Consider the following 13,889-nt stretch of genomic DNA (forward strand, 5'->3'; position numbering starts at 1 on the left):
ACAACAATGTCAAGCCAAGGTGAACTCCAATGTTTCTAGGATTTGAAGGCCAGGGAGAAGAGGTGGGTTTTCAGTTTAGACTTTAACTGACCTACAGCATGAGAGGACCTGGGAGACAGAGTGAAGCTGTTCCACAGTTTGGGCACTGCGACAGAGAAGGCTTTTAGCTTGGTTTTAGCTACAACCAGCAGGAATTTGTCAGCTGATCTCAGGGCTCTGTGTGGAACGTAGGGCTGCAACATCTCATTCAAATAAGATGGGCCCATAGTGTGCCAACACTAAAAACAATCCTTAAAAACCTTAAATGTGACACAAAAACAGACAGAAAGCCAGTGTAAGGTGCACAAAACAGGTGAGACATGTTCACTCCTCTTAGTTTTAGTCAGTGGGCGGGCTGCAGCATTTTGTACGCTCTAGTCCACTCCAACATAAAAAGCATTACACTAATCCAGACACGAAGTTACAAATGCTGAGAGGTTCTGCTCATATTTATGTTCCTCAGAAATGATGTTTTACTGTAATACAGCAAAAATAAATGTGGGCATCAGGTTGAGAGAAGTTTATAGATGTTTGCAGGTAGTGTCAGTAACTGTGAGCAGGTGCAGCTTTTCAAGCTTTTCCTTTGTGGACTCTGCATCATACATCAGTTTATTTTTACCTCCTTTCATATCATATTAACTGCATCATTATCTGCAATGACTGTGACTCAAATAATGACATAGTTAAGGTTCCTAAATGTATTTGTGTTTTGTGATCTTTTCAGTCCTGTTGCCTATTGATCAAATGTGCTCAGCAGGCATGTGGGATGCATTTTATCAGTAGGAGTGAACACAAGAACTAAACCTGTTCCCTTGCAATTAGATCTCTCAGGATGCATTTCTATATGTGTTTCTATTTGACAAGCCCTGCATGCATGTGGAACCTTTTTTTTTTCTATTTCTCTGGTTAGTAAGGTAAATATTTTAGCCCATATGTTTGGATGCATGAAAAGTAGCACCTTTCAGAAAAATTCAGACATGATTAACTCCAACGTTTTTCTTAGAAAAACACACTGGGTGCAGTGTTTTTTCTGTAGGCCAAATCATGCGGCTACATGTGTCCTTGGAAGCATCTCAGTACCCAGAAAATAACATATTTTGAGCACAAGTTCTAGTAAACCAAATTCAGTTGCAGAATTGGGCCACTGAATTGTTTTTGGTACATTCAAATTGATCCAGAAGTCTGTCTATCAGTTTTAATACATCTTTAATATAATTTTGATCTTTAATTGCTTGCAATGCCAGAGATATTACCAAAGCAACAATCTGATTACACGGAGTAAAAGTTTGCACACTGAGTTGTTGAATCTTATGGATTTTATTGCACTTCTGAGTTTTGAAAAAGATCTTTGAATACAAAACACTGGATTATTTAAAACTCTGACAATCAAGTAAAAAGCAGTCACTCTTGAGGTCCAAAATTTTGAAAACCTTTACTAAAAGTGGCTAAAACATAGAAAAGGTCAAAATGATCTTAATAAGTCACCCTGAAGAAGGCAGTGTGCTACAACATGTAGATGTATTTTAACTTTTTCTATGCAATAAACACTTTTAATAAAGGCTTTTTTTAAATTTTAGAGCTCGGTCAAGTTTTTCTTTTGTTGTCACATCCTTACCACTGCACCAAAGAGCAACTTTAAGTTTTTTTTTTCACTTTTCACGTTTTGAACTCTTTTTCTGTTTTTTTTTGTTTTTTTTTTGTACAAAGTAAAAAACAGGCATGTGAGATAAGCACGTAATTAAAAACTAGCCAGTGTTATTTACATTATATACTAATTGTAACATCGTATCACAAGTAATCAAAGAGGTTTTTGCTCAACATGAACACTCAAAAATCCATAAATGGTTAAGGCTTAGTACTGCAAAATCACAAGCAATCAGACTTTCTTCTAAACTTTTAAAAGCTATCTTGAGCAATACTTATCCAACCTGTTTACACGTAACAGACAATTCAGTCTTGTCCCTATTGTTTAGTACTCCACTCAAAATGACATCTCCATAATTAAATAAATATATTTCTGCAACCACTTGTGAGATTTGCCAAGATTTATAAATATCAGTATATGTGTATATTGATCATCACATCATATTATCACATAATCATATGTAGACTTGGATGCCTCACTAGCTAGTTTTCCCATACATCTGATCTCCATTTTTTAACATCTTATCCTAAAGTTCCATCATTACAGTAAGTGCTGAAAGATTGACGTTTCACCCCATGTAATCAGCAGGCAGTGACATTCCTCAATGACAGATGTGCTTGAAACAGTTCAAAAATTAGTCCTAAAAGCTCTTTGTTTTTTTCAGTAAAGCATGACAGCAGTGAAGATGAACGCAAAGCTCTGATGATGGTGTTGATGTCTTTTCTAACAGCAACGATGAGGGAGTGAGCTTTGTGTTCTTGTTTTGATCAGACTGTCTGGTTGGTGAAGATGAGTGGATTCTTCCTCGTTTTGATCTCTCTCGATATCTGACACCACGTGCAGGGCCCGCAGAAGAAGGAGTACACACAGTCATTGCAGATCGTTCCCTGTGATAAGGACATAACAGGGCTTAATACATACAACATAAATGGAAAACAAGTGTGATGGTACATGGCCATAAGCATGTTTGCTATAGTTATGCATTAACATACAGCTTCAAGTCCCATTACACAGCTGATTGTTTGACTCCTGCCACTAATAGTCAAAGTCCACCAGAACATATCAGCCTTAACAAAAGAATGCAGCAAAGTGTAAACCTACCTAATGACCATACTACATGAATTGCTGGATGTTGTCTGGGAAAGTCAACAGTAAGTATGCTGAATGGCTAAACAGGTTCCAGACTGATCAGAGATCAGATAAACAGTGAAGGCAACAGTGACTTTTATGCAGGTCTACTAAGCACTGACGCAGTAGTGATGCGTCAGTGCATTTACATAAACAGACATTAATGGCATTAAGCCTGGTGTCTGTACCTCGATGCCGTATCGCTGGCGAATAGACACCCGGAGGGCTGTTGTTATGGGAGGGATGCAGCCAAAAGTGTCCAGCAGAGGTAAACACAAACACTCTCCGGCCTCACGAGCAGTTATACAGGCAAAGCAAGGAAAGCACCAAAAAGCGAAGCAACCTAAGGGGTTAAAAATGTATGAAAAGTCATGAGATCAAGTTCAAATTTTATAACAGTCTGTAAACAAGTCAGGTTGCTTTCTGACTTCAGTTTAAACTCAAACATCTGACATCATCTGAGAATGTCTTCAGTTTGAGATACACTACTGTTCTTAAACCCAGATCAATCTGACTGAGTAATGAGTGCAACCAAATACATTATTTAAAAAGTGACTGTGGGAAACTTACACTTACGAACATCCTCACAACAATCACAGATGCCAGAGGTCCATTGGTTGGAGATGGTGGCAGTGACAATAGGCCGGGGTTGAGTCATGGCAATCTTTTGAGACATGATTTCAGCTTCTAATAAAAGCCAAATAAATAAATGAAATAATAGTAACATTAATTCCATGGCTGCTGAAAACATTGACAGCAATAATTTACAGAGAAGCTTGAGACTACTATTAAAAAAAAAAAAAAAAAAAGAAAGAAAGAAAATCATGCAATCACATTTGCTGATGGCATTAATATTTTTACATGGCTAAGTGTGACGACATGCAGGGATTCTGTTTGTACTTTTGCACTGAACTAAACTGAAAAAGCCAGGATGTAGCTGAATAGTCTGAATTTTAAATTGTGTTGATGTCATAAATTTCATGTCCTGTTTTCTGTTCTAGCTAAAAGAATAATTAGATGCATTCAATACACCATAAACGGTCACTTTAACCAAATTACTTTTGTATTTTTGTCATAAACGCCAAGAAATACTTGATGGCGTGTGGAAATGTATAACCCTTCAAGTTGTAGAATTTCCTGAACATTTCCCCATAAATCTTTAGCATCATCCAAAGCCCATGCTCAGACAATTTATATGTATATATGAAAATAAATAATTTTCTCAACCTGTCTTACAGCTAATACAAGCATCTCGCTACAGCTGAAAGTGTCTCTCTGAGCGGACTGTCTTACCTCACTGTAGATCAGCGGTGAGGGAGCAGAGTTCTGTCAAGTATGAGGTGTAAATGACTGATGGGTTTTCAGGACATAGAGGCATCTTATAGGCCTGGGAAAACGTGACAATGGATAAAATATGTCACTGACTGGTCTGTCTTGTTGTACAGGTGCCAACACCTTTAACAGCCAGACATCAACCTATCAGACTGTCGAATCTCCTTTAAAGTCTCCAACTTTATTTCTCAGAATGACCTAATTGCTCATTTCTTAGACAGAAATGTGTGATAAGTTCAGAACAGAATGTCCTGCACGACACTGACACGAACTTCTTATGTCATCAGCACACTTACTGTAAAGTTGTTGATACGCATCGGTACAGTGGTTTTAAATTAGCACTGAGCTTTTTAAAATTCGTTCATTTATACATTTTCTATAATGCTTATTCTAATTCAGGGTTATAGGGATTTTTAAAATATTATACATATAAATAACTTAACACAAAATAATAAATAAAATAATTTAACATTCATTGTCTACATTGCTTCGTCCGTTAAGGGTCATGGGGAAGCCGGAGCCTAATCCAGCATTTACCAGGTGAAAGGCAGGGTACACCATGGACAGGTCCCCAGTCCATCGCAGGGCCAATGCAGAAAGACAAACAACCTTCCACACTCACTCCTAGGGAGAATTTAGAGTGACCAGTTAACCTAACTTGCATGTCTTTGGATAGTGGGAGGAAGTTGGAGTACCCGGAGTAGGCTTCTGTTCAAACCTCCTCCCAGCCGAGTCTCAAACCAGCAACCACGGAGCTAACCACCACACCACCGTGCAGCCCTTAATTTAACACACACACACACACACACACACATATATATATATATATATATATATATTTATATATATCTGTAGTCAAATGTTTGTACATGACTTATTTTATATAAACTTTACAAGAAAATATGAAATGAGCATAACTTCTTGACAAAGCATTTGTTCTTATTTCGCATATTTGAGTAAGATCGGACTGATCTATCTATTAAATGAGGAATGACAAATGTGATATATAAACATTCAGGTTTATTTAATTAACAGTTTAATGTAGCATCTCTGAATGTTAAAAATAATAACAGATGCAGAGATAAGTGTCTCAAAGCTTATTCATGCGGTTTCCAAGAAAATTAACACTAACCAATTCAATTCAATTCAGTTCAATTCAATTCAATTCAATTCAATTCAATTCAATTCAATTCAATTCAATTCAATTCAATTCAATTCAGTTCAATCTTTATTTCAGGCTCACAATTTGGTCCATTTAAGGAGTAAAGGTAAAAGATAAAAACATACACACGCATCTTATGTCACATCTTTATCTTGCTTTTATCTACTGTCGGTGTTCCTCCGGGTCTTTAGAGGAACAAATTTTGGGCACAGCATTCTTCACTAACAGCTGACTGGCAGCCCCCCATCGGGGGTCTTTCAGTAGGATTGGAAGTGCATCATTAAATACAACTTGCAGCTTATTAAATTTAGCTTTACTGTAACTACACCTCAAGTGGGCAGTGTACAGAGGTGTGCAGTAAGCTATAAACAAAGCAATGTTGACATTATCCTTTGTCCTTGCAAACATAACAACACACTTTGTGTTAAACCTTATTTCAAATTCCTGACTTTAATCTGAACAACCTCTGAGGAGTTGCTGTAAGCTGGCAGAATAAGGCAACTAAGTCATCAGCATGCAAAAGAAGCCTCTCTCCTACACAGCCAGTTTTACAGTTTCCAAGTTTTAGCTAAAGCTAAAGAGCGTCCATGTACAAAGAGCACAGGTGAATGACACCTTGTCTTGCCCCATCAGTTACAAAGAAGGGTTCAGAAGGGATATTTCCCCATCTAGGTTGCATTATTTGATGTGTGTACCAAAATGAAGAGCCCCTCGTAGTTTTAATTTTGCAAACTGTTTGCCTTGATTAATAGGGACAAAGGCTTTGCAGAGACAGGTATTGAACTTTTTTATAAAGCATCTGTTCTGCACATGACAACTAATGCTTGTTTTTCAATAATCACGTGACCCAAATGAAAGTGAGCTAATTAAAGATAGTTTTTCCTCATGATAAGGACTGTATAACTGAAAAAAGTGAAACGTAAAACAGAACAGTTGTAGTGGGTACTAAACACCAAAGCTCTTGTTTCAGTTTTGATGGTATCAAAAAGTCATGTGACACTTCCAACTTATGAGAAAAGTCTGAAGGTTAGTTCAGATTATAAAAAAAAACATCACTCTATAGACTAAAATAAACAACCCATGTAGGGCTGCAAATGCAAGGAAGGTCCAGTCCAGCTTTAGAAAACTGGATGTTAAAGCAAAGGTCTGAGGCCTTTAAGTGGAACAATGATCCAAAGCACATATTTTACAGACCAAAAACTGGTTGAAAAGAAACCAAAGCTTATTTAAAATAAATCTGTCCTCATTTTCCAGGCTACTATACATCGTATGAATATGTATGTCATGTTTTTTAGATGCTTACATAAAAAAATAGAAACTTAGATGCTTATAAGAAGTAGCTCTTTTTACTGTTTTTTTTTTTTTTTTTTTTTTTTACTTTATCTTCATCAAAAAAGAGTGCTTTCCTCTCTGTGGGACTCATTGTTTCCCAGATGAATTATCTGAGGTAACAGGGAGCGGCTGCAGACCAGAGGAAATGTGATTAAATCAACTCCTGTACTCTGACAGATGGACTCCTGGTAGAGAAGAGACTTGTCTAAACCAAGTGCGCCCCCTGCAGGGAAGCAAGAGCAGTGTATCTGACTGACGAGGACGAGGATGAAGACGGTGAGGAGGAGGCGTGGGATGCTGCTCTTCTCTTCAGTTCTCTGGAAATCTGGAGCCAAGAAAGAGGATAGCAGCAGCATCCGTACAGGCAGTCGCTCCACGCGCTGCCCTGTGACACACACAGAGAGGCTGAAATCAGGTGGGAGGCTCATGTAGAAGGTGAACATTTGCATTTAGGTGAAAAAGACATTTTATTTTATAACGCAGCACATTTGAGTTTATTTTGCCTTTGCTACCACTGCCACATATTTGCTTATTGCAACAGAAAATGGATAATTGGCCATGTCCAAACAAACATTTAGCTGGGTGATTTTTTATCAAAGCCAGAAACAAAAAAAAAAAACTAAAAAAACTAATGCAGGCTGTTCCATGTGGCTTCAGCATGTGATCTCCAGCTGATACTGAGCCAACTTGAACCCTGGCTTTTCATTTCTTACTGCTACTATTATTGTTTTACTGAAAAATTCAACCTACATGAAACAAACTTCTTTTCGAACTCTTTCACACGGCATTTGTGAACTTGACTAACACAGTGATTAAAGAATATGAGAAATACACTGAGTAAATGTAAAACCATAGAATCACACTGTGAATTTAGTGTGGGAGGTGACATAAACTACTAGAATAATTTCTCCACCCACAAACAAGATTTCAACAGCCATTTGATTAGAATGTAAAAAAAAATGTGGGTTTTGAACACTTGCCTGTCATATATGACTGACTTATAGCAACTCTTTCTCCTGCAATGCCGTCACTTTAAATGAGGACAACTGTTTTTTTCCCAAGCAAGTTGCTCAAGAATGACAAAACAAAGAACCCTTAAGATCAGTCATGCTCATTACATGGCTCAAAAGTCTCATACTACTCACCGAGTTTTAAGCAGTACTACATAACTTTCCAGTTAGTGCTTCTGATTCATTTTGATGCCACAATGATATTTATTATGTACATTACAGCCGCCGTTGCCCTGCAGTGTCTCATGGCTGAGAAACAACATATTTTTTCCAGCTCAGGCATCATCGTGACAGTTGTGTTTTGCTTTATAACACCACACCACATGCCAACCGGCTAGATACCATGATGGCTGATTTAACAAAGAAATGCAAATAGGACATTATCAGGGGAAGCACAGAGAAGTAGGAGAGCAAGTGACAGAGCAAGAGATAAGACAAGAGTCAACATCAACCTACTTGTGTTGGAAAGAGCTCAGAGAAGAGACAGGATGCCAGACGGATGCTGAATTAGCCTTCACAAGTATAAAACTCTACCAAGGTTCAGTAGTGATGCTTTTATTTCAAACAACAAAATTATCTAAATGTGAGTTGGCAGAGTTTAGAAACACTGAAACAATTGTAATTGAAAAGTAAATAAACTGTCAGCTAATAAGGTAAAATAAGATGAAATAATATCCATACATGTACATAAAGCCCAAATATCCAAACATTCCACCCTTCAGTGGTGTTTTAATTGCCAAAGTGTCCAGATTCTCACCATATTGGCAACGTTGGCTACTTATATGATCCAAAAACTGATTCATTTCTGACTAAAAGAGGAAAATTAGATGAAGAAAAATTAAGTGCTGCAACAATTGGGGAAAATGATGACTGAACCTGCAGCAACAGAAAACAGATGTGGATATGCTGGAGATGGGAGCTAACTGGCAAACAATGAGTGTTGCAAGGAAATAAATGCATGACCTATGCAAGATGTGCACAGACAGTTTCAACAGAAATAGATCCATTATACAATTAATGTTTTGTTTTGTTTGGCCTTTTGTGTTTTGTGGTAGAAGTCACTCCTCTTTTGTTTTTGTTTTGCTAATGTGGCTCTAGATTAGCTACCCATCAACCACAGGGCAAACTAATATGTTATTCTCATGATGGTCTAAGAAAGAGGTCAGATGCATTCACAGGGTGGGTTTTTTTTTCATGGCCCGATTTTATGATGATCTAGCTAGCGGTAATTCCTCCACCAAGGTGAGAACTAAGTATTTGATTACATTTGGTGCTCTGTTTAGTAGCAAAATCACACTAAAACATCATTTTCAGATTTCATGATACTTGTGAGGAACTGCATCAAGGATGATGGAAAAATCCAAATAAACTACGAGCTAGAAATACTGACATCCGTATGTACCCAATTCCATTGCTGATATTTAAATAGCGTGTGAAGTTTTAGAAAACAATCTCATGAAACTGCAGCAGAGCAAGCAGACATGATATAAAGATGATATGAATCTCTTATGTCTAAGTCTACATCTCAGTTCTCATGAGCTGACCGTCGTGGTTCATCTCTCTCTGCTTGGGAGAGTTGTCTTGTTTTACAAAAAGCCTACATGCTTGGACTTGTTTTTATAAAAACTCCTGGCATCCCTGTGTGCTCTGCTGTACTGACAACGATCCACGGCCCACTCCACCTCCAGAAAAGCCAACATTATCCACCACCTTCTTCTGATCAGTGGCAGGAATCCAGCCACTCCCACATCCTGCCTTATCTCTCCTTCCCTTCACTGTCCCAGAAACGACTGGCTAAGCTCTTCCAACATTAAACTCACGCTGTGATCCCCGGTATGCGCTCTTTACGTGTCATTTATCTGTTTTGTGTTTGCAGAGCACTGATCAGTGACTGAGACCTGATGTCTATCAGGATATCTGGTCACGCATTCAGTTAGATTTGTGTTCACTACAGACAAATAGCATAGCAGTGAAACAGTAAGTGGCATCTGAGTAGTTTGGCAGTTAGTTATTTAATTTTTCATGACATCCAGAGCTCTAAGAGCCGGTTTTTATCATTACAAATGCATCCTGATTTCACTTCATCCTCAGTGTTTATCTGATGCCCCCCCGGAGACTCAAAACATTATGCTGGTAAAGTAATAACCGATGCCAACAAGCACCGACACTGAAGTTGCTGCTGTTTCCTCTGTGCGCTATTATTTAATTTCCTCATTGAAATGTCTTCATCCCTTCAGCAATAATAAGAATTATTCAAATCTCCAGGAGATCTGTGTAATTGAGCTGGGGACACAGTCTGGTTTGTTAGAAAGCAATCAGTTCCATCTGTTTGAGTTGGTGTTCATTACATTAGAACTGAAAATGCTGCTCAACTTCTCTGGAAGAATTCAATTGAGTTCAAACAAAACTTTACAGAAAACAATTTATTGGTAGTTACAACACGTGTTGTACAACCCTACTTGACCAAGCTGTGACAGTTTAGCTATAAATTAATCCAAAGTGCTTAACAAACTTAAATAATGCAATTTTTTTCATTCACCCTTGGAGGCATAAAGTAATCCTTTACAGAAGTTTAAAACATCTGCCTCTAACATCTGCCAGCAGCTTGAAAAATTAGAGGTAAAAAGTAATTTTTTTCAACCATTCATTGTTCAAAATCAGCCTTTAAGCCTTTAAGAAAAGATAAAAACTTCTTTAATAATTTTACATATAAGGATGCAATCAAAAGATATCTAGACGCTACCAGGTCTCAAAATGAGGAATACAACTTTTAATGAACAAGAGCACCTGACACATTACACAGTGTCATTATTTATTTAAAGAAACTAAGCTCAAATGCAGAAGTATAACGTGAAAAACAAAGAGCACATCATGATTCAGTTGTTTGGTAAACCAAGTCATCCTTTTCTGTATGACGTCATCGTCTCCCACATCATTGTGGGGGAATTTTTGGCAGATTTTCTTCAACATTTTTTACATTGATTGAGTACATTGAGGTTTACAAGTTTTTTTTTTTTTTGTTCGTTTTTGCACCGCTAACTGTTAGCTTTGAGGTCTGGAGTTCTACTGACACTGGTGACCTATCCACCGTGTAACCTGTCTCTCACCTGATGGCAGCTGGGAAAGGCTCCAGCTTCCCAGTGACCCTGAATTGGATTAGGAATGGATGGATGGACTTTGACTGGACCATTGCAATGCTTTGGCTCTTTTCTTTTTATTCTATTTTCTTGTTCACTTCCTTGAGTCCTCTCTTAGGAAAATTGGAAATTGTCCTGAATGTTTTAAACTTGTCAATAATCTTAGAAATGATATAAGGCAGCAAGAAATTGTTTCTCTAACATCCTTGTTGATGTCTGTATATTTAAATGCTCATGATTTTTTTCCCTGTCATCCATCTGTACAAGGCAAATCAGTAAGTGTGTCACATTACCTGTATGCCGTACCGCTCCCTGACCGATGCCCTCATGGCCATAGAGGCTGGAGGCACACAACTGATACAATCCAGCAGAGCCAGGCAGGGACATGCACCTGCTGCTCTGGTCACCTTACAGGCAAACACTGGGAGGCAGCATAAAGCAAAACAGCCTGCACACATATACAGACAAAAATACATGACACCCAATAGAAATCAAACTATCTCATAAAATTTACTCTCATATTGTATACTTACAGTCTCCCATGTCTTTGTAGCACTCACATAGACCAGTGCTCCATTGTCCTGACTCCTTGAAACTGCTATGCGGCTGAACCTGGACCACCTGTTGGAACATGGCTCAGCTGTCCATCCTTGACCGGAAAAGAGTTAAAAAAAAAAAAAATCATCAAATTAAATGTAGACAGTTGGTAAACATTGCTGTTATAACTCAAAGTAAATTCTTTAACCTGAAGTGATGTGCTTAATATGTTTAAAACTCCACTGAAGACTAAAGACTCACCTACTTTACATGAGCAGCTCTAAGCATACATGCAGAGATGTTAGAAAATCAACTTAAAGAAAACATCTCATCTGTCTTACGTCAACTTAGTGGGATTAGACAGCTGCTCTATCTTCTTGTTCAGGGACAGGGCTTTCCTGTTTGAAACTACATGAAGCTAAGTAGCTTATGAAAAGTTAAAAAAAAAACTGATATTGTTAATATTTGGTGTGATGTTTCATTAAAACCAGTTGAAATAGAAATTGTCCATTAAGTTTAGCACAGTTTATTCTCTTACAAAAAATTTCTGTTTAGCGCCTTGCTAAACAGAAAAGCTATTCTTCAGCTTTTCTGTTTAGTAAAATGCCTATTGAGCAGAGAAAGATTTTACTGTGGTATGGCTTAGAGCAGACTTCGTGTACCCTGAAGAATGATTTACATGACAGTTCTAGGTAGAAGGAAGGGTAACTGAAAATAAGTAACCGGTCTTGACAAAATAAATTACCTACCTGCTAAAAAGCTCAGCTATGCAGAAAACCAAAGCCCTGGGAGCTGTGTTATGGACGCTGACTTTTACTTACTCTCTCTTTTCCTACTTCTACGTCTTTACCTGACTGCAGTGTTTTACTGTAAATATGAAACTACCATCCAAGATGGGTAAACAAGGCACTCTGTTCCCATCACAGTTAACTTTGCTGACCTTAAGTATTTCAAATCCTGAGGGACTTTTTATACAAAGTTTAATATGCAGCTGCAAGCACTGCCATGGTAACATCAGTACTAATCAGTCTGTACCCCCTCCCATTTCAACAAAGTGAAACAGCTACCAGAAAAAACAAAACAAAAAAAAAAAACTAAGAATCCACCCCCCATCTAACTAGATCCAAAACATAAGGGCTAAAGCTGAAACATAGGATCTTAAAGGAGATAAGTAGAGGGGGAATTGATAGTAAACACAAGCTAGACAGAGTTTACATCTACCCTCAAATGCTGGTCCTCACAGGTAGCCAAGATGGTAGGATAACAAAAAAAAAAAAAAAAAAAAAAAATGTGGAGGGGGGTGGGGGGTGTGGGGGGTGAAGATAAGGGATTAATGTAATTTAACAAGTGTCTTGTTAAATACTATCAGTGTATAGTTAGTATCTGTTTTACAACTGTGACAGGATTTAAAGAAATTACATTTTGGGAAATACTTACTTTATAATCAGTTGCGTTTTTGTCATAAATAGTTAGCTAGTACATCCTGTTAGCTTCATTAGCTGTTAAGATTGAATAGAAACTGAAAGTTAACTAAATAATCCTATGACAAAAGGCTATTTCAATATTTATATAATATAATACACTTTCCTCAGCACAATGTTTTATACATCAGTTTAACTTATTCACTTCCCTCTCACTGACGTAGTTAGGTTTAGATTTATAAAACACTGTTAAGTTGGGACGTCACAAAATGAATAGTCCTCTGTTTATTGGTTCCATTTCTTATCATGTAATTTGGAAATTTCCCTAAAGAAAGCAGCATGTACATTTGTCTTACAACCCGAGACTTTCCCCTAGCCAAAACAACCCCATGGGACTTATGTTTTGAAAATGTGGACAAACATAACAATTTTGTCTGTGTTCTTGATTTAACAGAGTGGGTAAAAGGGGATAGACTGTGTATAGTATGTATTTTGAACAAAAGGAAGATGTCATTGACCATATTTGCTTTGTTTTATAAAGATACAAATCAATGCAAATGCAAATGTGAAGCAAAATAGATCTATTTTAAAATATGCCATTAAAACTTTTCATATCGTTTTCACATTCACATAGTAGCTAGCATTAAATCAGTCACACAACTCTCATCAAAAATATGTTTATTTACAATAATAACAATGTTTGGCACTGCACAGCAATACAATTACAAAAGAATCATCAGGTGACATGAGAAATAATTAATTGTTAAAAATGATACTTACACGTTAAAGAGGAGCTTTTGTATTTCTAGATTAAGTTGCAGTTTTAACTTACTATCTTATTAATTTCTTAAAGCAATGCTACATAAGTTTCCAGGCATAAAACTCTATTTTCATGTCAAACTGATATTTATGATGCACATTTCTGGAGCTGTTATTGCCCTGCAGCATCCCTAGGCTGAGAAACATGTTTTTCCCTTCAGCCTGGGACATCCCATTACAACTGTGTTTTGCTTTATGGTACAGTGTCACATGTCAGAGACTTTATATCAACACGTTAGCCGTTTTGCACAGCAAAGAAAAGCAAAGAGGACATTATCGAAGGCACAAGGAAAAGAGCATCACAGGGGAAGAGATAAGACAAGAGTC

At 37.4% G+C, this 13,889-nt stretch overlaps 2 protein-coding genes across 2 annotated transcripts; both read right to left on the reverse strand.

Moving 5' to 3' along the window:
* Window positions 1-1,340: 1,340 nt before the first annotated feature.
* Window positions 1,341-4,261, reverse strand: LOC121639449 (cornifelin homolog B-like). Its single transcript, XM_041984674.1, has 4 exons — window positions 4,106-4,261; window positions 3,383-3,499; window positions 3,001-3,155; window positions 1,341-2,571 (listed from the first exon to the last, which is right to left on the reverse strand). Exons 2-4 carry the CDS (start codon window positions 3,486-3,488, stop codon window positions 2,452-2,454), a joined length of 381 nt encoding a protein of 126 aa, XP_041840608.1. The 5' UTR covers window positions 3,489-3,499; window positions 4,106-4,261; the 3' UTR covers window positions 1,341-2,451.
* Window positions 4,262-6,658: 2,397 nt separating this feature from the next.
* LOC121639380 (placenta-specific gene 8 protein-like) lies at window positions 6,659-12,289 on the reverse strand. The gene is made up of 4 exons (XM_041984570.1): window positions 12,072-12,289; window positions 11,319-11,434; window positions 11,079-11,233; window positions 6,659-7,023 (listed from the first exon to the last, which is right to left on the reverse strand). The coding sequence occupies exons 2-4, from the start codon at window positions 11,416-11,418 to the stop codon at window positions 6,844-6,846; spliced, it is 435 nt and encodes a 144-aa protein (XP_041840504.1). The 5' UTR covers window positions 11,419-11,434; window positions 12,072-12,289; the 3' UTR covers window positions 6,659-6,843.
* Window positions 12,290-13,889: the final 1,600 nt, after the last annotated feature.

This window comes from Melanotaenia boesemani, chromosome 5 (genome assembly GCF_017639745.1).
Source record: "Melanotaenia boesemani isolate fMelBoe1 chromosome 5, fMelBoe1.pri, whole genome shotgun sequence".
NCBI classification, from domain to species: domain Eukaryota; kingdom Metazoa; phylum Chordata; class Actinopteri; order Atheriniformes; family Melanotaeniidae; genus Melanotaenia; species Melanotaenia boesemani.

What these genes read in the sequence shown, in the direction of transcription:
- LOC121639449 (XM_041984674.1), bottom strand. Translation starts at nt 3,488, where the DNA reads ATGTCTCAAAAGATTGCCATGACTCAACCCCGGCCTATTGTCACTGCC. An exon ending in TTGTGAGGATGTTCGTAAGT is followed by an intron (nt 3,156 to 3,382) that starts GTAAGTTTCCCA and finishes TTAACCCCTTAG; the next exon opens with GTTGCTTCGCTTTTTGGTGC. An exon ending in GCCAGCGATACGGCATCGAG is followed by an intron (nt 2,572 to 3,000) that starts GTACAGACACCA and finishes TCCTTATCACAG; the next exon opens with GGAACGATCTGCAATGACTG.
- LOC121639380 (XM_041984570.1), bottom strand. Translation starts at nt 11,418, where the DNA reads ATGTTCCAACAGGTGGTCCAGGTTCAGCCGCATAGCAGTTTCAAGGAG. An exon ending in CTACAAAGACATGGGAGACT is followed by an intron (nt 11,234 to 11,318) that starts GTAAGTATACAA and finishes ATATGTGTGCAG; the next exon opens with GCTGTTTTGCTTTATGCTGC. An exon ending in GGGAGCGGTACGGCATACAG is followed by an intron (nt 7,024 to 11,078) that starts GTAATGTGACAC and finishes TGTGTGTCACAG; the next exon opens with GGCAGCGCGTGGAGCGACTG.